General features: G+C 40.6%; 1 protein-coding gene across 1 annotated transcript; it reads left to right on the top strand.

Moving 5' to 3' along the window:
- The first annotated feature begins 6,503 nt into the window (after window positions 1-6,503).
- LOC130693029 (forkhead box protein A2-like) lies at window positions 6,504-11,587 on the top strand. The gene is made up of 3 exons (XM_057516128.2): window positions 6,504-8,386; window positions 8,883-9,402; window positions 9,837-11,587. The coding sequence occupies exons 1-3, from the start codon at window positions 7,217-7,219 to the stop codon at window positions 9,989-9,991; spliced, it is 1,845 nt and encodes a 614-aa protein (XP_057372111.1). The 5' UTR covers window positions 6,504-7,216; the 3' UTR covers window positions 9,992-11,587.
- The last annotated feature ends 12,301 nt before the right edge of the window (window positions 11,588-23,888 follow it).

Raw genomic sequence — 23,888 nt, forward strand, 5'->3', positions numbered from 1 at the left:
CCCGCCTGCCACGATAGTCCCCCCCTAGAAGGGAGTACTATCCATTATACGCCCGTGATTCTTAGTCGAGTCACGGTCATCAAAATATACGGTAGCCCCCATAAGGGCTAGGCCTTCAAAATTTGCATTCCACCTTCATTTATCTGAGTCGGCAGTCTCCGACGGTGGAAGTAATTTCCACATTTGCCCGTGATTCTTAGTCGAGTCACGGTCATCAAAATATACGCTAGCCCCCATAAGGGCTAGGCCTGTGCTTCGAAAAAATGTGAAAATATATGTAAAAGGCCGAAAAATGTAATTTAAATATAACTTGGAAGTATTTACATTGGGGGAGAGTGGGGTATGTTGGAACACTTTTTGGATTTGGACCATAACTCCCTCACAGTATACTCAATTTTATTTTTGATTGTGGTTAGGTATTTTCTGCTTCTCCCAACTCCATGTTTTTTCTCTTATTTTTAGGAGAAATCATTTACCTGCTACAGATATTTAAAGTTTTGAAAAATTTGTGGAAGGGGGCTCTGGTATTGAGTGAGTTGGGACGCCAGGGTGGATGATGTGGGATAGCCCAAGTAAATAATTATAAAATATATATATGAAATTTTACGAAATTAACAGGATCCTATTAAATAAATTCTATATTTTAGAAACGTTTTTATTTTGATTCAGATTTAAATGAAGCATTTTCCTTATAACATAAGTAATTCCTTGAAAACAATAAATGAAGGGGCCGAGATGGTCGAAGAAAATGCCGTTATTTTTGTTTTTTAAATAACTTCTGTATTTTGTTACATAATAGTTAAAAATTTTTACCCTATCGCGTAAACATATATCTTGTAATTTATTGAAATTTATAATCCCCCCCGCACTATCCCACTTTACCCACTGTCCCGGTTCACCCCACATTCCCCTATTACCTTTAATTACAACTTGTTTACAAAACTTGATGCAGTTCGTGCAAATTCTCTTTTCCAGATGGAAGAAACACAAGGGGATATTCAAATGTATATTCGCGAGCAGTTGCACCATTCACAAAGGGTGATCGAAAAGATTTCTCCCCTACAAATTATGAAGATAAGTAAGGTAAACACGCATAATTTTTTTACTTGAATCTATTTTTAAAATGTTAATTTTGGAAAGGCTTGTTATGGCATTTTGAAGAATGCTGCCTACACTATTCTGCTTATTAAAAAAAATAAAGTCATATACAAAGTGGCGAATAAAGCGATGATCTGAAAACGTTTTGTTTTGCTTATTTTTATTTTTTATTAAAGGTTTCAATTCATACGTAATATTTCGAAGCAGAAAAACAGGATGGATACAAATTGATATGGGAGGGTTGCAGGTAGTCTTTGGGAAGCCGGAGATACGCTGGTATGAGGCAATCGAAAAATATATTTGAATCAAAACATAATATACGATATACGAAATTGGTGAAAAAATCGGGCTTATATTTTCGGGCTTATTTTCAAACCCAACAATTTGACGAAAAAGATACATTACATGAGGTGTATTAAAGAATACACGTAATATTCAAAATTTAACACTAATTTTTGGAAAATTGTTTGTTTTCTCGTTAAACCCGCTGTTTCTTTAATATATTGAACTTTCCGATAGGATGCTGTCTAGACGGGATGATATAGTACACCAACGATCCCATTTTTTGCGATATTTCTCTAAATGGATGGCGTTAGTTATAAGAGGGATTTAACACAGGTTTCGATGGCCTTCAGAAGTGTTTATGTTTTGTCGGTTGTCGTGCAGAGCTCTCGAACTGGTGTTGTTGTGTAGCTGCCATAACAGTTGAGTGCAACGTCACATTTGCCGACTAGTAACTGTCTTGATTAGGGAGGGCGCAGCTGTAAAGCCCAAATTTAAGTTTGTCCAGTGTTCTTGGTCGTCTGTAGATGGAGTTATACGTGAAAACATGTCCATGTAACTTACCTATGGAAAACAAATAAAATGGACAGTAAAAGAGAACAATTTTGTGCAAATCATGGGTTTTATCACGCGTTTTATAAAATCCGTATAAAGAATTTTGATCAGTGATGTTAGTCTGTTGATCGGCCGGCTGTTGGAAGCCGTTGAGTGTAATCGGGGCATACGGTTGTCGTGATTCAATAGCAACCATGGCCGATGGCTATCGGGAACATCCCGAACGTAATAAGGCCCTCTAGTATACATGGTGTGACATTCTAATTTAATATAATATCATAACTAATAATAAGAACGAATGACACAGCCTTTAGAAAACCAATTCGTTGCCAGGCGTAGCGCTCGGCCCCGATTGTCTTTGATCGGGGCAAACCGCGGTTTTTCATTTTTAAAATCGTCGGTTTAGCCATTTTTGACTGCGCTTTGGTTTTCGGCTTGCAACTGGGCGTAACCGGTTTGAACCGCCATTAAAATTTTTTTACAATTTTACTGAAATTCCAAATAAACTAATTATCACTAATTCTTGCGAGCGTAGAGGCGGTCAACAACTTGTTATAAAACAAATTTTTTATCAGACTTACCGCGATCGAAAATTGGTCGATCTTTCCGCCATCTAGCGACAAATTCTGTTACTGATTTATTGTCCTACGCAAACCGTAAATCAGCGGTGCAAACCGTTAAACCGCGGTGCAAACCGTGTAAAACCGCGGGTACAAACTACGGGTACCAACCGGCAAACTGCGGTACGATCTGTTTAAAAAAAACGGCAAACCGAACCGCATCGGTTTATCCTTTAAAAAAAAACCACGCGGGTCGGCCAAAATCGTGCCCGATCGTCGCGGGGCCGAACCCTAGCCAGGCGACGCACGAAGCCCCGGCTTAAAAAGGAAGTTCGCGGCCTTTTATCTCAAAGTCTTTCCGAAACGCCATCTATCATGAAGAAAAAAGTGCCGCAACTGAAGTCGGCCGTCTAGATTGCTCCGCACTTCTACGTTACGCTGCCCTTTTAATTTCCTTCTACAAGATCTTCTACAATCTTCCTTCTACAAGATGATGCCGACTTCTACAGCACAACATCGACGATAAAAAAAAAACATGTAAGAAATTTGTTCCGATACACCTTCTAATGTTGCGTCATCTGTGGAGAAAATTTTCGAAAAAATTGGTCGAAATCCGGTTGGCTATGGAGACGAGGAACAGAGGTTCGATAGAATCACTATCGAGAAATCAACAAAGCGGCATCAAGAGGATGAACAAATGAAGTTTGAGGAAATTAGAGAAAAAGAACAGAAGCGCAACTTTATTGAAAAGATGGGCTACCTGTTTTAGGACAACAAATTCAAAACCGCCAGGTAGATTTCCACTTGACGATGAGAACATCAATCCAAGGGAACAAGTAACAGGTATACAGCTGTCTAAACACGTTTCTGTAAGACATTTGTCACAATCATGTTCATAACGCCTTGCCGAATTGACACGACGGTCTCAAACAAGGAAATGTTTTATCCCTTTCCTGTCCTGAAGGTGTCAAAAAAGACCCACCCTGCTTATTGGTCATCCTGTTTCCTGGCAATCTACCATTGCCAGTCATTCATGGATGACCCCAGCCTGCCACACCGTACCACATCAATTAACAAACAGTGCGTGTAACAAAAAAGAATGCCAATTACCGAGGTCAATGTTCTTGTTCAGTCGTCACACGCACATTACGTATAGACCTCCACAAGAAAAGAGGCAAAAAAGTTTTAAAATTATCTTTCTTTTATCATAGAGGTAAAGGAAATTGAAGATGGAAGCTAGTCAGTACTAATAAGAAAGCAAGATAGTCATTGAGCCGCATCGTTAAATAAGAGAATTACTTTCGTTGTAAAATAGGCAATAGTAGTAAATCCGCCAAGTTTACATTTGGGTAGATTTTGGTTTCGAACCAAAACTTGAGGTAAATGAGCAATAGCGTGATGGGTGGACAACAGTTTTCGTTCCAACTAAAGCGAGAGGAGTTTATGCTGACATTGAGTAAATGGCAGTCGCATGCTAATCGTACTTTCTTTTGTCGCTTCTAGGGTAAGTATGTCGTGTGATATTCACACTGACGTAACATCCCGGTATAAGAAGCTCTTATTGTATTTGGTAAAGAGGTGTCATAAAACCAACAATGAAGAAAGAAAAACTTATGGGTTCCAGTTTCCTTTGCTTCAAGCCATATTTTGCGTATACCTGGTTGGGCATCACACACATGTACCATATCCAGGTCTATAATTATCACTCAACTTGTCAGTCAGTTAAAGTTTTTTCTCGCCATACATTAATTAGATGGTTGCGTGACATCACACGGTTTGTGACAGGCTATATAGAACATTTTTACTTAAACGGTGTAACAGGACAGTTAAACCTCTTCCCACACTCCGAATTTAATAGCCTACTGCAGTTTGTTACGACTTTATAAATAATTGAACTATTATTTTATTCAGCAATGGCTTCGAAATGGCTATCACTTCCTTTTTGAGGATTCAAGTAGTTCGTAGCTAATACTAGATAAATGCAACAAATTAAAGAGAGAATATACGTAATATTTTTAGCGACCTGTTGACATTGTATACATTTTCTACAATTGCATGATGAAGTAAAGGTCGTGATTAACGACAGGGTAGGATAAGCAACTCCTTTCATTTTTCCTTTAATCGATAAGAGTCTATTATAAAAAAATCAGACGCAAATTTTTGAAATAGAAATGACCTTAACCAACCGCTTGTGTACACTAGGCTACTGTGCACCACTCGAAACACATTCGTGTAAAGAATCATGTGTAAATCTGTCATACTATTACAAAATATTTAGTTATAATCCAAAATAAGACGCGTGGGGGTTATATTGAAATTTAACGCAGAACTCCATCAATTTTTCCATTTGTTTTGGCAATAATCGCTAGCCTTCCCATTCTTCTTCATACCAGTCCTTGTACTCAATAATTACTTTCTCCTTTACGTATGCCTGTGCCAATTGCTGTTAAGAACGTCTATTACTTATCCAGTTGTGTTGTTGTCAAAATTTATCTGCATGCTGTATAAGTCAGCTTGTCCTATCTTCATTCCTAACCACATGGTGTCGCGCGTGTTTGTTGATCTATGTTGACTGAAACTATAGCCTACTCTATTTTTTAAGGATTCGTTAGCTCATACACATATGCAGGTACACGCAAAAGAAGATTATTGTTGAGGGTCACCCACGTCACAGTTATTTTTCAACCTATTCTTCGAAACTAGAGGCCGTCGGGTTAGCTTTCTCAAGACCTTTTGCTTGCAATCATGTTTATCTGCAGTTATGATGGGCAAGATAGTTTATCAGCTTCTTTTAACTTTTTATCGCACACACAAACAATGACACCCATATCATGTGCAGTCATATATAGACTTGCCATAGCCTTTCTAATCAAGTAATGTTGTCCTGGTGCTTAAATGTACCGTATAAATGAAAGCAGGAAAAAAAAATAAGACAAACAGATGAAGAGGATGCTCATGTCCAACCAAAACACGGTGAATCATCAAGTCGGTGATGAACTCACGAGATTCATTATATACGTGAATGTTGTAGGCCTACTAGTAAACATAGTTTAGGAAAGCGATGAGCTCCATTGCTTAAGTATGAAGTGGACTGAGCAGAACACAGTGTAGACTTCCAGTCTCGGCCTCGGCCAGCTGTCGGAACCATGACCAGCCTGCTTATAAGGGCCAAAAAGGGGCCTGTCGGTTGCTCCTTCTATTTGAAGGGAGGAGCAGGTAACGTGATGTATCCTTTTAACCAATAGAAATAGCTGTCTTCTGCCAGGCGTGGGCGTGTGCCGTGCAAGCAAACCAATAGATGCCTCGAAAACGAATAGATGGACGCCAGATGGTCGAACGATTGGTCGGCTAAAGCTATATGAATCCCCCTTGCTGCGCACCGTTTTTTGCTGTAACTTTGATCCACCCAAACAGGGCGAGTACGTCGAAGGTTCGGGGTCTGTGGCTTGTGCCATTTTTGTTAGTGAAACAAAGAAGCATGACTTGTCGGGTTCGCCCAACGTGCTGTATACATGACGAAGTGAACCGGGCGAAAATAACGCAATTCACCCGACGACCACACAGGTCTTTTTCTCTTCCCGGCTGTTTATTGTGGTACATAAATGTTTCGTCGTTGATTTGGTTAAAACAAACATATCCAATTTTCTTGAGTCAAATCAAGAAGATGAACATTCAATGCCCTCATTCGCATAATTCTATTGATGATGATTCAACCAGTCTTTGATTGCGTAGGCCTATGGCTAGCAAATCAACACTTTACCCAGAAGGGCGATAAACTTGGCAATTCCATTAAATTATCGTTATCGACGTTCACGTCAGCTTGTAAGGAAAGCGTCGTTGTAGAGACAAGCCAGAGCGAAGACAAAATGGAAACAAGGCAGCGATGGCGATGCGAGTAAATTCGGCGTCCATTACTGAGCCATGCATTTTTGGCCCCACCTCCCAAGAGCTAACATTCACCCGCCTCCAGTACTCCTATCTGCCCTCCCCTTCTTCCTACTTTTCCTCTTTCCCTCCTCGCTTCTCTCTATTCCTCCCCCTTGGTTAAACTAATTTGAAAGACTGTACACACGGCCACTCGATTCAGTTTGTTAGTCCAAGCGGCTTGAGATGTGTGGACGCACCAAACAGGCCAGCCCCCAACCTCCTTCAACATAATCATCTTCATCACCATCATCGGTCGTGTCGCTAACTTTGACCTGTTGCTCTTGAAACAAGTCGCGCATCTCCGTTAGACTCGCCAACAGCCGAGTTATTGGCAAATTGGTTCAAACGCGCTCTGTTTGTTCATGTGCTTGTGCCATTAACGCTAAATTTGCTGAATCGTCGTATCGAGTGCCGCCATCTTCGTGTGTGTGTTGCTCCTATACCTCTCATTTGCGTCTACAAAATTTTCATCTTCATGTTTTATCAAACTAATCGTCAACACACAAGTCTATGACCGTGTTAGGTTTTGTCAACAAAAAAAAACTGGTTCAAGTTGGCCAAGTGCGCACATTGGCCGTGTACTTGGTGAATTCGCTGATCGCTTCCAAGTGAAACTACACATACCCTACGTTTACGTGCGTTGGTTTTTTACTTGCGAAGAATTGAAATAGTAGGGATTCCCGTCATCAAAATAAAGATTTTCTAATTTCCGAAACGATTTTAGTTTGAAACACGATAGTATCGAGAGTTATTGGAACTGCACAGTTAAATCTTCAATAGTTTCGTTCGTCCCAATGTTGTCCGAAAATATGTTGCCACAAAAACTACAGTATTCAGAAACGGGCGGCTCGGGACCCAGCCCGACGTCCATAGGCTCGTCGATGGCGATGTGCCAAACGACTATGGTGCCATCCATGTCGTCGATGGCCTCAGCTTATTCCTTGAGTTCAGCCGCTGCAGCCGCCGCCGGCATGAACGGAATGGGCATGACGTGCATGAACATGAGCACCATGGCTTCGTGTTCGCCACAGACATCAGCCGCTGTCGCCGCCGCAGCCGGATCGTCCGTTTTCGGCATGACTGGTTTAAGCGGCAACGGCGGCGGTGGCCAGCAAGGGCACGCACCTATGAACAACGCCACTTGCATGTCGCCCGGCATGAGCGTCGCTGGCTCCTACACTATGCGTAGTGGCATCGATTCCGGAATGGGCCAGTGCATGTCTTCCGGTTTCGGCGGAGTGCCGTCAACTATGGGCACTTCCCTGGCCAACACTTCGACCGCAGGGCGTTCCAGTGGCGATCTGACGTCGCCTAGTGACCCGAGCTTGCGAGGTGGCACTGCTAACGGCGGTGCCGTCGGTGCTGGCGTCGGAAACAACGGCGCTGGTGGCGTCAGTGGTAACGCGACGGCCGGCGGTCGCAACGACAAAACTTATCGCCGGAGCTACACTCACGCCAAGCCGCCCTATTCGTACATTTCTCTTATCACAATGGCCATACAGAATTCGCCGACGAAGATGTTGACGCTTAGTGAGATCTACCAGTTCATCATGGACTTGTTCCCGTTTTACCGACAGAACCAACAACGTTGGCAGAACTCGATTCGACACTCGCTCTCTTTCAACGATTGTTTCGTGAAAGTGCCACGCACTCCCGACAAGCCTGGCAAAGGTTCTTTCTGGGCCCTACATCCCGAATCGGGCAACATGTTCGAGAATGGCTGCTACCTCCGCCGACAGAAACGTTTCAAATGCGACGCCAAAAAGGAATCGGGTTCGGGAGGCGTACCCAGCATCGGCTCTAGTCGATCGAATCACAAAACCGAAGGGTCTCATAAGAAGGTGACATCCGACGGGAGACATCAACTTCAAAGTGGGCACGATAGTAGCAGCGACGACGACATGATCAACGATTGTCAAATGAAAGAAAGGGTTTCCAATCATCGCTCCATGATTCACCATCACGTAAGCATCTTTCGTTCGTCTTTTTTTGTTTATGCATAGCAGATTTTTACTAAAGTATTTACTGAAAAGCTTTTTAAAAGTTCGTGGATGCTTTTGGTGCTAAAATGGGCTGCTTAATAAAACTTATGTATTATTTGGCTGGTGAACAATTTGGTAAGATGACGATAATGTTAAATACCAAACCACGGGCTTTAATGATATGAACTATATCTACGTTATCTTAGTAGCATTTACTATGTCGAGCATTCAACCCACAGGGATTAGTATACACGTCAAAGTAATATTAAATGCAATAATGGGTAAAAGCAAAAAAAAAAAGTATATAGGCCTAGTATTTATTTTCGGGAACGACTTCAATCAGAAATTGGCGAAATGAAATTAACCAAATGTTTCAGGCCATTTCTTTCGTATTTAAATTTTTGATCTGATAACTTCCAAACAGCACACACAATTTATTCATTTTCTTCAACTGATTTTTTTATTTTGCGAATTACAGAATGGCAATCTAATCGCGGGTCAGCTGATGTCTGAAGATCTCCACCAACACGGGCTGAAAGTCAACGGTGACAAAAGAACCGCTTTGTCGAGCAATCATCACAGTTCGTTGCATCAAGACTCGACAGTTTTGCCTACAATGCTGCACCACGACGACGGGTTGGAGACGATGACCAACGACCCGGAGACAGTGATCCCAACGACGGTGCCCCAGCATGGCATGGTGTGCGACGATCGCTACGAGAAATACAAGACGTACGACAAGTACGACCCCGGAGCAATGGAGTTTAACGCGCTCTCGCAACGCTATCTGGCCGGTGACATGGGCATTGGCGGCCAGGGTCAACTGCTCGCCCCATCCATCGGTCTTCATGGGCTGAAAGACGCAACGGCCTACACATTAGCGTCGCATCCATTCTCCATTCAGAGGCTTCTTCCCGGAACGACCGACCCCAAATCCGACGTCAAAATGTTTGACATGGGGCCGTACGGAGGTTACGCAACGCTTGCTCCTGGTCACGGTTAGTTTCTGCACCGATGTTACATACGATAAGCTCTTCTCTTTATAGGCATCTATTTTTTTTTTCGAGGGAAATCTGCGATATATTTGTATTATAGGAATGTTAGCCTGTTTATGCGTGACTGTCGTTAAAAGGATTTGTTGTAAACACATGGGAAATTGTAGTATTATTCTTTGGCAGCCTCATTGAGGTCGAAGAATGAACAGAGGTCGGTCCCGTTTATTAGTTCCATTTATTGGCTTGTTCTCAGAAAGGTTATAGCAAATCTCCAATATAAGCTCTTGGATTATTCAATTTTGATGTAAAACTTTCCAAACGTATTACTCGTTTTTATTTTATCTCTAGTCTTTAACTTGTTGTAAAGCCCGCTATTATCTTAGTATAAACTGTTCGCAGGCTAAATTAAATATTAACTACATGTTCTATGATTATAGGCCAGGGTTCTTTGCACCATGATAACAGCAACTACTACCAAGCATCGTTTTATCACCAAAACATGCACCACCACAACAGCCAAGCTCACCATGGCAACCACCACCACCACCACGGAGGCCATCATGGCTCTACGGCATCGCCCTCCACTTTATGACAATTATGAGGCGTGTCCATTGCGAAAACTTGAACGAACACTTGTCTCCGCAAAAGGGCGGCGATCGTTCACTGAAACAAACGCATTTGGCCTACGCTCCCCCGGGTTATCAAGCACGACAAGATCTTGGGGAGATACACGAGGCAGCTTGATGCCACTAATTATATATATATACAGTATACAGGGTATTGGCATAGTGTGGGTGTGCATTCGGGAGTGGTGTTGAAAACTGTTTTGAACGAAAAACAAAAACAAAAAACAAAAACAAAAAACATGTAATACTGAAGTGCAATATGCATCTCATATGCAAAAATCCGCATTATTGTATTGTTCGTACATGGAAAGAAAGAATGTTGGACTTGCATCGATGGTTGTTTTGCAGTACAGTAGGTCTTTAAGACGATGACAAACGAAGCCGTCAGCCGTTGAGCCGTGTATGCTACATACATTAACTGAAACGCATATACACACAGACAGGCCAAGATAGACTCAGAACCTATATCGTTGACGAACTTGTTTATAACTTTATATACCCTTTCTCTTTGATAGACATATTAGACAAAATGCTAACCCAAAATGCACAAGTTGGACTCTCTTCCTCTTATATTTTTCAAAACTACACTGTTCGTTTCTCTCCTGATCGTCAGACAAGAAACAATTTCTTTTTATATCGACATTGTCTTTTCATTAAAAACCTTTGATTCCAATTGTTTGTTTTGTTTTTTTTGTTCTTTTTCCGCGTCGTTAACGACTTATGTGATAGGCTTTTGTTTATGTTTAGAGTACCATGACCTCGAGCAATCACCTACATTTTTGTAGCGTGCGCTTGAGGCTCTTGAGAACTCAATTGTTGAAAATAATGACATGGAGAAGTGTGAACATTTAGAATCGCGGAGAGGATAAACCACGTATTGATATCATTCAGTTTGTAAATACAACATAGAATCCAAATAAATATAGTAATAGTCTTGTGTGTGGACGTGATTGACGTTTGTCCATCGACAGTAAATCCATATTGTATGCCGTTTTTGTTAGGTTTCAGCTGGTTCAAGTGCATTCCTATATATATATATATATATATATATATATATATACAACAAATTAAAATTTGATGCCCATGTTGTCTGTCACGCCGAATATGCGAAGCTTCAGCCGGCCAATGGTTTGCGAACAACCATAGGCTTCACGAAGCGCAGCGTTTTGCTGTTAAGTCTCTCGAAGTTGGCCCGGCCGAATAGACAATGGAAGCCAATCTCAATGGGGTTTGACAAAATTCAATGGGTCTGTAACAAATGCAACAACTAACTATTTTGTGAAGGACGAAATTTCATTTGTTGTTATTCTGTTAAAATTGTCTCTCTGTGTTGCAATGTAATTTCATTTTTTTAATGTGTCGACCCTCCGTCGGCCTTGTGCTCCTCCTCCTTACCGTGTTCTTTATTTTTTTTTTTCCCCGTTCACTGTGTGTGCAGATTTTGGATTGTACAACTATATATGAAGTAATGCATGTATACATGCGTGCGTACGTGCTCGTTTGGCCTGTGCACCACTGTGAGGAAATCTGTTACGTGTATAATAAACCAGTGGAAAATCGGACTGGGGATTTAGTGCAAATCCTTGCGATGAATTTTATTTTTTTTACGTCAACTTAAGATGAAAGGGTTATACATTTTTAGTAAAGTTACCTATTCTCATAGAAATAAAACTTGGAAAACGGCCTATGTACTAACTACCCTAAATGTATCAGGGTAGGCCTAGTGCGTTTGTTTTAACAGTCCGTAAATGTCGATGTCAGGCCAACGATATATCAGGCGCCTTGACCATTTATCCTGATCACATAAGCTTAAAACATTCAGGCGTTGAACTGATGCATTCTAATCTCATTGCCAATAGTTATTTCTGCTTTCAACCGTAACAGTACATAGCCCTAAAAATAGAGCGTTCTCTTGTCGACATAAACTTAAACTTTAAACCGTCTTTTTTTTAAATGCTACTCATTACCTATTATCATAGTTGTTCAAAACGAGTAGTGTGCTTGGCATAAGATGAATCATTTTGTTACTAACCTTATTGTATGCAATTTCATCGTGGCCGGTCACCATCAGCGATGACTACATAAGAGGAAATAAGGTCAATTAAAAAGACTAGTGTCAACACAGAGGGATTAAGTGAGGGTGGATGTTAGTCGAGGAGGTTTATTGTTGCGTCTGGCTCGTCCAGGTTCACGCACAGATTTCTCATATTCACTTGGCGCACACAAGGAGGGAAGGGGACTGCGTTTTATTTGATATTCAGTCAATGATGAGCTTCTACTTTGCCGGAATATAGATGTAAAAGGCCAGCAAAAGACAGTATAAGACAGCCTGACACAAGCGCAAGCTCGAAGTCGGGACTGAAGCCATATATACAAGCCCCCCCACGCCAATGGCAACAAGAGCAACGATAACAATGCGGAATAACAGAATCAACGATTGGCATAGCATGCTGTAATTGTCGAGTCCATTTGCAGTGCCTTGGGAAGGAGGGAAAGACGTGTATACCAGTCGCACAAGAATAGCCACCGACGGCTTTGCATCACAATTAAGCCAACGTTTGCCTCTTTGAATATATATATCGCATACACAAAGCGAAGCGACGCCACCCCCCCCCCCCCCTCCCCTGCCTCTTTATTTTGCAGCTATTGAGTAGTATATTGTTGGTGGATTTACATCGGATTGAAAAAATCCAGTGGGGGCGGATTATTTTCTACTAGGGGGTATGCACATATGTCAGTTTAACACACTATCTATTTTTGAATGTCAACCAACAATCAGACTGCATGTCCAACCCCCCACTCGCCCTTTATACAAGTAGAACGCCTTAAATCCCTGTTCAGCAACCAACTGTGCGTATACTAATATAGCCTACTGCACAATAAGTATGTACACCAAGAAAAGAATAAATAAATAAATAAAACGAGAAAAATAAAATTTGAAAAAGCAACGGTAAGTCGCACGCGCCAGTCCCCTGTACAGACTTAAAATAACAACTCAGAAACAGGGAAAACGGGGAAACATAAATAACAAAAAAAAAAAAAAAGAAGTTCCATGATTTGTGATAAAGCAGTGTTTTCATGTTCTGTTGCTATAGTATGACGGCCAACACAGTTAAACTACTCAGCTTTGATCTGCCGAGGCTTGTTAAGAAAATAATATGCTTTCGTGGGGAACAGCAGGTTTAGTTTCAAATCAATAACCAAAGTAAAAATGATATAGCTATATAACTTGTTTTAACCAGTCTTGAATGACGTGAACGATAAATGTTTAGGCGCTCGCATTCGACGCAGGTGCAAATGGCACTATCAAGATTAAAAAGAAATTTTGATGGTCATTTTCGGATAAGCATAAGCCTTATATTATGATGAACGTCATTATAGTAAAATGTAACTGAAACTAAAACTAAAGTCAACGAAACTCATAAATGCCTGTTTTTTTCCTTTTCATCTATTTTACTAAACCCACATGGGAGGGGAGGGGAGGGTTATTCATTTAGGTAGAGACTGATATTTCTTTTCAAGTTCACGCGTTCTAACGTACAAGGAACAACAGTACTTAGCAGAACAAAAAGGATAGCGCATTCAACTTTACGAAATGAAATTCAATAGATCTCACATCTTTAAAAACAAAACAATGACTATTGCATCCATTGTTTTCTCTAACCAAAACAGCCATATTAAGGAAAAATGGTGCACGAAATGGATAATAACATTGAAAATGGAACGAAATCTATAGGTCTCTAGCGATACAACATTAGATAGCATTTTCCACTCGTGGCTGATTGGCCCCGACTCTTGTACCTTAACATCAGGTTGTGCTCGTGTTTGTCTCACGCTTTTTTTCCCGGGGGCCCAACCCTATTAGACAGCAAGAGTGAGGAGCCGCAAGGCTCATCAGCTACGATTAATCTGGCCAACGGCCATTTTGGTGCGGTTATAAATCCCCATGTGTCAAATCGGTTGGGAGAAAAAAGTAAAATAACAAGCAAACCTCACCCCGCAAATGTCCCTTCAATCATTGACGGCCAAATCTACGCGGTTGATTAGACGGCCGGCCCTCATCTCGATGTCCAAAGTCACTAGACGCGCGAGATCGATAAACGTGGCCCGAAATATCATTCAATGTCGAAAAAAAAAAGTAACTGAATATACGAGGCAGACTAGAATTTTTAGTCAGACTGATAAAAAGAAGAAGAAAAAGGAAAAAAAAATTAACTTTGTAGTTTAAGTTTTGTGCATTGGGGAGCGGTGGGAGGATGAGGGTAAAGCGGGGAACGGAGGGGGGGGGGAATGGTCAGAACATTTTGACCACGGTGAAGTGAAAGTGAAATACGTTTTAAAACAAGATTCCACTATCTAGTGTATCATATCAGAAAATTATCAGTGCGACTTGACGTCGTTGTTCTTATCGTCAGTTGACCACGAGCGGAGGAAGGGCGGAGAGTTGTGGCTGGTTATCTTATCGCCGGCCGCTTACCCGACAGGTACGTCACCTCTCCGCTTTACACTCGTATTCATTGACATGACTTTCAGTTAACTGTTCGACTCGGCTTATCATGTAGTTCTGCTCCCCGTGGTATACAGATCTCGGGCCCACACGTAACGTCAACTATACACATCTGCGTTTCTTTTTTTTTTTCTCCGCTTGCTGGAACTAGACGACACCGCATTGACCGCAAGTCTTCCATATCTACCTCAATATTCCCCCTGCTTTTTTTTTTTTACCGGTGCTTGAAGCTTTGATGCCTAACGCGTCCCTGTACAGCAGAAGGTAGCCGCCAATATCGTTTGTGACGATCGGACGGTATAGAGACGTCTTCAGATGCGACATGTATAGTTAAAAATCAACGATTGCCGGACGTTAGAAAGTCATGTGTTATATAGGGGATATAGTTTAACGAAAGATGAATAAACCGAGTCGGTAGTTAAGGGATCCCCAGTTAATAAGCAATAGCCGTTCCCACGGTTTAATTAGTTATGCCGATGGGGCAGTCAATGTCAACAAAAGAATTTTTTAAAAATCTAAATAATAATGATATCAAATCGGTGAGCATTTTCCATTTTCAATAGCATTGTACTTCAGGTTATACCTTTCACTCTATAAAGAAATAACTTCTGGTTTGGATAGTGACGTGTTATTGTGAGTTGAACTCGGAGACACACGCTGTTAGATAAATTTTGAATAGCCGCGATAACGTCTAAAAATACAAGATAAAAACAAAACTCAAAAAAAAAAAAAAGAAAAAGAAAAAAGAAATAGTGAAAACAAAAACAAATCTCTCATACCCTCCGCCCTCCCCTTTCTTCTCCACAAATAATACAGACATGCACATACACAAATAATTTAAAAAAAAAAATAAAAATATAACCGAAGCTCCGTCTTGTTTTCCTTCAGATAGGTTATCGGCAGTCAAAGATATTCTTGGGGGTCAGAGTCAGCTGTGACACGTTGACGAGTTCACCTCGTACAACACACGTCGTTTCACATGGACATGCGCTTCGCCGATAGGGCAAAAGAGCGATTACACCGCGTGAAAGCGTACACAAGAAGGAAAACAAAAACATGCGGAATACTTAAACCTCGTGATAATTGGACATTTAAAATATTCTACCACACCATAACCTCATCTGTATTTCGTTATAATAATTTTTTTTGCTGAATTTCTAGTTTTTTTTTTTTTCAGTGAATCAATTTTGTCCCCCCCCCCCTCCCCACCGTTTGTTTTGATTGGAGAAAAGCGTGTCATGACCCGTCATCTATTACATTTCACCGATAAAACGTCGCTACGATTCAAGTGTTTACTCGGCTCGTGTAGTTCTATCCACTCTTCCACTCTCTACTTCTATCCTCTTCTGCGTTCGTTCTTTTCTTCTTATAATGCACTACTTTAATACATCATATACTTACTGCACACGATCGATAAGAAATAAAGTATTGCAAGTTTTTCTCTTTTTTTTTCCTTTTTTTTTTTCCCTTTTTCTTTTTTTGTTATTCATTTGTACATTTCCATCGCAGTTTGCTTGAGAACACGAAAGGGCAGGAGGGTGGTTGGGAAATGGGAATTAGAGGTGTAGTAGTGGATGGCAAAACGCTCGGGTCTGGGGGTCGACTGTGTTCCATCTAAAGCTGGATATGAGTACGCGACTCATGCGACTCGTACGTCGAGAGAGCTCACGAGCTTTAAGTTTTCGTCCCTCTTACTAAAAGAGAAGAAGAAGCAGGAAAGAAAAAAAAAGAAGGGGGAAAGAGTGAAGAACTGATGATGTTTCGTGCTTTCGTCCTCTATCGTGTGGCAATGTTGTACTTTATCCTGTCGGCCTCCCCACCGCTCAGCACCTCCCTCAGCCATCGGGATATGAGGGCAACTCAAGGACTTGAGGACCACCTCGGCGTATTTGAAATGTTGAGAGAGAAGGGGAAAAAGAAAAGAAAAAAAAAAGAAAGATGAAGAAAAGAAAGAATGAGGAACGGGCTGAGACCATTGAAAAGAAAAGAGTAAAAAAAAAAAAAAAAAAACTGGAAGAAAAAAAAAATTACAATAATACAAAAATTTAATGGAAAGCGCGTGCTACGAGCACTCATGAAATGGATTTTATTTTGTGTGTGTGTGTGTGTGTGTGTATGTGTGTGGCGAGATGTCCTGTTTCTCCAAGACATCGTAGTGACGATCTTATTATAGCGGTGGTGAGAGGATGTCCTATAGTTGAACGGGTGGAATCGCGTTGAACAGGGACTGTTGGTACAGTATTCCATAAGCCCTACGTTTTGCTGTGCGATGTTTTATACTATGCGTCTTTGCTAGAAGGACAAACGGCAACGTGTGTATTCCCAGCCTTATGGAAATAATCAAAAAGCAACGCCCCTCTTATAGGGTGACGATAAATTGGGGGAATTGATTCAATTTATTTCCATCTCAATTCGTCTGCTTCTAGGTTTGTTTCATAATCCTTGTTAGCGTCAGCGTCGGCGCCCTTACAAACACAAGAAATCGAATTATAGGTTCCGCTCTAACTTTTGCCTCCCCCCTTTACCGCTTGTTTCTCCCTTCATGTCAACAATCCTCACGGACAGACCGATCGAATCGAAATGCGTACAAGTTATTTGGCGGGCGATCTTGAAATCCGTTTAACAGGATCACCGTAACCCTAACCAATCGTCGAACTGGCAAGAGAATTTTCAAAACCAAAAAAAAAAAAAAGAGTAAACCGTCGGTATATACGATGAAATTAGAACAACCGGTTCAATGGCTCTGTGTAAAGCAACAGCAACCCCCACACAGGGCAAGGCTTCTTCTCTGAATTTATTTATTATTGAACAACTCGTCAGCGTAAATCACGCGATCGGCAACCTTTTTAGATTAATTTCTTCGTGTTTTTGGGTCTTTAATGTGCTGTGCTGCCATACGATTACCTTAAATTGCGCCCTGGCCGTTTTACCTCAAAATGAGAATGCAATGATTTGATTTTCATCGTTTAAAAATAAAGGAAGGCTGGTAGCTCTCAGTCCACTTGATATTGATTATATTGAAAGACAATTAAGTCACTATACCTCATACTAATATAGCGGCAGCCCGTACAGCATGGCTTATTGCGTCTACATGAAACTGCAGTACTAATAACGACGAGCTTACATTGTATTGTTTGTCAATGGGTGGAGAGACAATTACAAGCGCTTATGGTCGGTTCCCGAAAACAGGGAAACCCACCCGACCTGATGTACTTGCCCATATTATCTTGCGCTTTAGTGTGAGATTCATCAATCCCTTTTCCCCTCTTCAAACAAGCGCTCCGCTTGATGAACCGACAAGTATGCAGCTCAAACCGGCAGGGCCAACGCTCTTTTTTTTTTTTTTTTTCTCATCGAATGGGTTATTAAAGCTGGTACGCACTGCCACCGTAAAAGAAAAAAAAAAGGGTTCGGAAACTGAAAGCGCTCACCAATTTTTCTACACGTACAGTACATATCCCATACTATATACGGAACTATACCATCCGCCAGCGGTGTATTGTGCGTTACCCCCCGTTACATGGAGTAAATCCATACACGGATGGAAGAGATTTTAATATTTTTCATTTTTAATAAAAAAAAAAAAAAAAACCTTTGAGAACTCGCTTTAGTCTGGACGACAAAAGGAAAGAAAAAAAAAGGGGGGATCCTTGTTATACAGAGATTACCAAACAGAGCTGTGCCTCGGTACACGCCATAATGGCATAATGGTTCGCTGTTTATACCATGGCGTATGCGGGGGCTACCACTTGCAGTCGAATTGCGCAACAAAGAAGCACTACAGATCAATTGAGTTCAGCAAACTATTACTCATTTGATGGCATTGATTAGTCAATGTTTCATTTCTGAAATGTTGTTGAATTGTGAAGAAATTACATCATTACCCATTACATTAGTTTCAAAATACCCTTCGGCAATTGTAATAAGAATCGTGTCACGAACGTCATGGGCTGGACTGCTCCTTCCTTTGGAATATAAAAAAAAAAAAATAAAATAAAAGACATGAAAATGCGATTGTTCACATTTGAAGCATGGCCGGAGATTTTGGATTCACTGTCTGTAGAGTCAGCCTTACTGTTGTAATGTCCTTGCAGCGCGTGTGATTGTACACTGTATATGGAGTGTACCATACATTACCCTACGTGAGGACTGAGAAGTTGGACTGTGAGGGACTGAGAAGTTGGGGGGTTGAAAGGACCGGCATCTCGTCTGCATTCAGGCCAGTAAGGGCAGACCGCACGTGCAGTTGTTAAGTGCCACAAACGTGAGGACAAGTGATTGAGTGAAAGAGATGAATAAAAAAAAAAAAAAGAGGGAACGGAGAGAGAAAAAAAAAGGAGTGATGTGCTTGTGAATCTGTGAAATACACTGGTAAAAAAAGAAAAAAAAGAAAGAAAAAAAAAATTGAGAAAAAAATGGTCATCGGCTTGGGGTTTTTTTTTCCACGTAGCACTCCATTGTGTGTCCCATCTGGTGGCCTCGGAACTTCACACAGCAGCGCAAAAATGGACCCGCCCATTCACCACTCAAGTCCAGCTGTCCCACTCGTCAGAATTTTTCATCATTTCCATAATATCACTCTCGTCGCCAGGCTCGTATCCTCCCTTTTTTTTTTTTTTACACGACTCACAAGTGTGTATTGCGGTTTAAGCGCTATGCCACTCTATGACTCGATGGTTTGTTTTTAAACATCACTGTTCATTTCTTTGCATCACCTGAATGACATTGAATTCGCTTTAGCCCCATTTGCGGCAAACTATACGCCTATAAGTTTGCTATTTCTAATTGCTTTTCAAATGGGATGTTAACACAGAGGTACACGTATCGGTTAAATAGGCCATGACTCATACGGTGATCCACACATTTTACGATCCCGCCGTGTAGTCGAACAATCTTATGTTACAACCCAAAGCAAAGAGAAAAGCTTCCGAGCAAACAAACGAGAAAAACAAAACAAACTTTTCAAAAAAAAAATGTATACAATAATAAATAAACGAAATTGACGATAAAGAAGATTGGAATGACGAAAGAAATTAAAAAATTTTCATTTTGTCGAAGGATTTTATTCCGTTAAAATTATCATGTAGGCCTAGTTTGTAAATCGTTTAAACCAGGTACTCCCTTCCAAAAAAAATTTAAAAACATCAAAACAATTAAATTGAAGTTGACAATAGTTCCATGACGGGATGGAAGGGCTTAAGCAGTGCAACGAGAGAACGAAAACGCTTGGCACAGTTGGATGAAAATCTATACCCTCTATCCATTAGGATCGGCGCGTGTCACCAGCAACTCGAGTCCTACGGACGAAGGGCGGCTCATGACTTCGTTGGCGGCTTTCGAGTTTCGCCCAGTTTTTTTTTTTTTTTACATCAGTAGCGCCACCGTTGGCAGGGAGGGAGAGTTGCCCGGTGGGAAATGGGGGGGGGGGGTCTTCATGCATTGCAAACGGACCATTTCAGCCGTGCGTAATCCACTCTTTATGGATCGCCCCGTGTCCCAGCAGTGCACGTTTACCTTGTTGATCCTGCGCTAAAAGCAGACTCAATCCAGCTACGCGAGCAATCGACGCATCCATCGTCTCTCGTTGCCACTTGCATTAGATTATAACGTGAGCATCATGCATGTGTGCGATGGGGTTGTATTTTTTTAATGCAGAATGCCGCAACGCTCGGTTCCATTATCTCGTCAACTCTGGTTTTTTCTTTTTTGCTTGTTTTTTTTTTTTTTTTTTTGGTTATCATTTCACTGTTAAAACGGGAGCAGCGTGACTACAATGAGTCTGATAAGATTAAATGTTTCACTGGGCATAAAGCTCTTTTACGAACGAGCGTTTTGCCTAGTTTGTTAACCTAATTCAATCTTAGCATAACAACCGGCGCACCTTTTTACTTAGGCCGTTCTGTTTTTTGCTCAACGTATGTTCGTTAAGAGTCGACGGCTTCATTTTGTACATGTACCTGTCTTCTACGTTGGTCTTACGCGTACAACAAAGTTTAGCGTTGGACTTTATTTTTTGGAGGGCGGGTAGGGGTTAAGGGCTTTAGCTGTTCAGAACAAACATGAACCTCCAAAATTGACTTTATCTATATCAATATGTGATTACCTCTCCTGTTTTATGCCTACCGTGTATCGAATGAGGTACACGTGTCTGACTTGTCCTTTGCCTTATCCATAATCTAAAAAAAGAAATGCTACAGGTACACAAGATGCGATGGTAGTGATTATAACATTGGAAATGTATTGAATTGGGCTTTTTTTTTTATTTTGTCCTCTTACGCAGCATATCTAACCAACACACAGTGCGGCTGTCATTCGCCTCACGAGTGAAAGAATGGGGCAAAATATCGTAATTGACCAAAGTTTACTTATGCTTGTGGCGAGCATATCCCGAGTTTATTGGGAACAGAATTTGTGTTCGAAACTGAAACGAACAAACAGTTATTTGTTGAAAAACAAATGTTTAAGCGATTCCGTGTTAGGGGAAAATTCCTATAACGGTGCAAGTGCGTATCGAGAGATTGAGAGGGGTGGAGGGCTTGAGATAGAATGATAGATATTTAATTATTTATTGACTCAGACGTACCGATAAAATGGAGGAAAAAAGAAACCTGCTACTTATCGTATCAGACAAGTCCAGACTTGAACATACGAAGTTTTATCGCTAAGCGAGCTCAATGGACTGTAGTACACGAACAAACAAACTTTACATATGTATAATTAATTTGTTCAAGAATTCTTTGTGTGATTTTAGATTGACACCTCGGTGAAAAGGTTATTTTTTTTTGTCTCGTGTTAAGTTATGCATAGGCCTAATTGGTTGACGTGTTCGATAAAATGCCGTCGTAAAATCTCTTTAATGAACAATGAACTTATGTTCTTCCCTTGACCATTTCCAATTGACACATAATTTTTGTTAGTTTTATTTGTAAACCTGATTGTTATCACACGTTCCTTAAAGATTTCTACAATAAACTCAAAACCGGCCATTAATTCAAAAATCCCGATATTGCCATCGAAGTTTTAGATGAATCATCGTAATTGAAATTTTGTATAAGCGCTATAAAAAGGGATTAAAAGGTGTAGGGGAGGAGGTAAAGTAGAATAAGGGATAGGATAGATCGTAAAGGAAATTTGTCAGTTGCGCAGTGTTGTTAGGTCTACTTGCTTCTTCATGGAGGCTTACAGCCAGAATATGTGGAATACGCAATACCCATACGGATTTGCTTGTAATCTCATTCTCATTGGTTCTGTATTTTAAACTCTCTCCCTCCTCCTCCCCCTCGCCATCACCACCATTTCAAATTATTGACAACGTTTGACGAGAGACGTCGACCAGCAAACGATGGCTGTGCTTTGGAACAGCAGTTCAGATAGGTACGACTCCCTGTCCCGTTTCGATATGGTTGTCTTTAATGCGGCATTTTAGGTGATTGTAGTAGGTCTTTTTAGGGTGGAGTTGTGTCCTGGCTTTTCGTTGATCGATTAGATATGCCTCCTAGAAAGAAAAAAAAAATAAGGGGGGGTCGCTCTGAGTATTCTTTTGGAGATTACGCTTGATGGTCCCATTCCTTTCCCTTCAATCTCTCTAGGGTCCTTGGTTTAAAGAATTTCAAAGTAGACCGTCCATAATTATTTCTGTCTGATAGTTCCACTGTGTATTTTTTACATATTATTCACTCCGGAACAAGTTTCCTTTTTTTTTTCCTTTCTTTCCCCTTTTTTCTAACCAGAAAAATCAAAACATAAAGTGGTATTAGTTTTAGACTAGCTTTAAACTAGCATAAATGCTAAATTGTATAACAAAGAAAGTTGGCATAGACAATAAGGCAAATATTGGAACACATATCTTTTTACTTTTTTTTAAGGTGTTGATAATTTTTTGTAATTCATTATTTCTTTGGGAATCCTATGGCAGTGACACACGAAAAAAATAAAATAAATGCAGGAACTAAACCTGGTTTAAGGCGTATAATAATAAAGCTGTTTTTTTTTCAACACAGACGAGAATAGGCCTATAGCTAGAAGCTGAGGTAAAACCTCTTCAGGCGCTTGACGTGCATCGATGTGACAAATACCATTAAAAGCTTAAAGAAGGCAACATAAATAAATCGTTGACGTGTTCTATGTAGTCAAATCACCTTTTGTGTATTTTCTTATATGCAATCCAAATCTGTGATAACTAACAACAATTATCGGTCGTATATTATAGCTGATATACATCTTTTACACACGATGTGCGAGTAGCACAATTTACATGTACTTTAAAACATTGGGTAGCGTAGATTTTTCTTCACTATTTGTTTTGTAGAATCTATTTCAAACGCAATCGCTTTTTTCGTTCACCTTTCTTCGACCGTTTCTTATCACAACATTATGAATGCCTAATCATCTGTCAACTTGCTTAAAAACAAGAAGAAAGGAAATGTGCTAATTCTTCCTATTTAATGTGAAGGTAAAAATGTTCATCGAATTAACGTTACAGGGAGCTGAATCGATTGATGTTGTACGTCGGCTTGAAAGAACAATCGATGTAGCGCTAGCCATAACGTCATTTCTTGTTCACTTGAGTGGGACTCCATTGCCACTATAAAAGACACGACAACAGACTACCCACTTCTATGAAAGCGAAACAAAATAATTGTTTAGTCTTATTTGAGTTGTCTTTTGGGCTGTGAATGTTTATTCCGAATTGTTGGCATTTGGACTATCGACGGCGTGACCAGAGAAGCGTATAGATGATGCCCGATAGAATCCAGATGCACTTTTCACATGCCTCTTATTTTGGTATCTTTGCGCTGTAGTTGGCCGTCTATATCACAGCAGCTCTTGCACCTTCTCATTCCTGCTATTCTTTCGTTCCCTCGCTCTTACTTTGCTCTGCTTTTTCCTACTCGATTATTGACCTCATGGCTAATATTTATAGATGGATCTTAGATCAACAAGATTTTTTCTTTTTCTTTTATTTTGCTTCATTTTTTTTTTCTCGGTCGCCGGCCCGCTCTAAAATAAGCGGAGCACGATGCGCCTATATAAGAGCATAATTACATCAATGCAAACACACACGCGTTATGGTTTTTCTAGATAAGATGCGTTCTGTGTGGTTTCCCACCACTATCATCGTGGCGCACGTACCACCGAAAAAAAAAACGGGAGACGGACGTTTATGATTGATTTTTATTGATGTCTAGTTATATCAGTGGGACGTCTCTTTCGCAGAGCTTCTGAAAGATTGATAGTTCCTCTTTTCCCGCATAATCGTTAAAACATCAGCGTGGCAGTTACCAATTTTCGTATTAGTTGTAAGACATTATTATTTAAAAATAATAATAATAATAATAATAATAATATAATAAGCA

Source organism: Daphnia carinata, chromosome 3 (assembly GCF_022539665.2).
Source record: "Daphnia carinata strain CSIRO-1 chromosome 3, CSIRO_AGI_Dcar_HiC_V3, whole genome shotgun sequence".
In the NCBI taxonomy this organism is placed as follows: Eukaryota; Metazoa; Arthropoda; class Branchiopoda; order Diplostraca; family Daphniidae; genus Daphnia; species Daphnia carinata.

Bases quoted from the DNA above. Each gene is read 5' to 3' on its own strand.
- LOC130693029 (XM_057516128.2), top strand. From the start codon at position 7,217: ATGTTGTCCGAAAATATGTTGCCACAAAAACTACAGTATTCAGAAACG. The intron at 8,387-8,882 runs GTAAGCATCTTT...TGCGAATTACAG, and splicing joins GCTCCATGATTCACCATCAC to AATGGCAATCTAATCGCGGG. The intron at 9,403-9,836 runs GTTAGTTTCTGC...CTATGATTATAG, and splicing joins AACGCTTGCTCCTGGTCACG to GCCAGGGTTCTTTGCACCAT.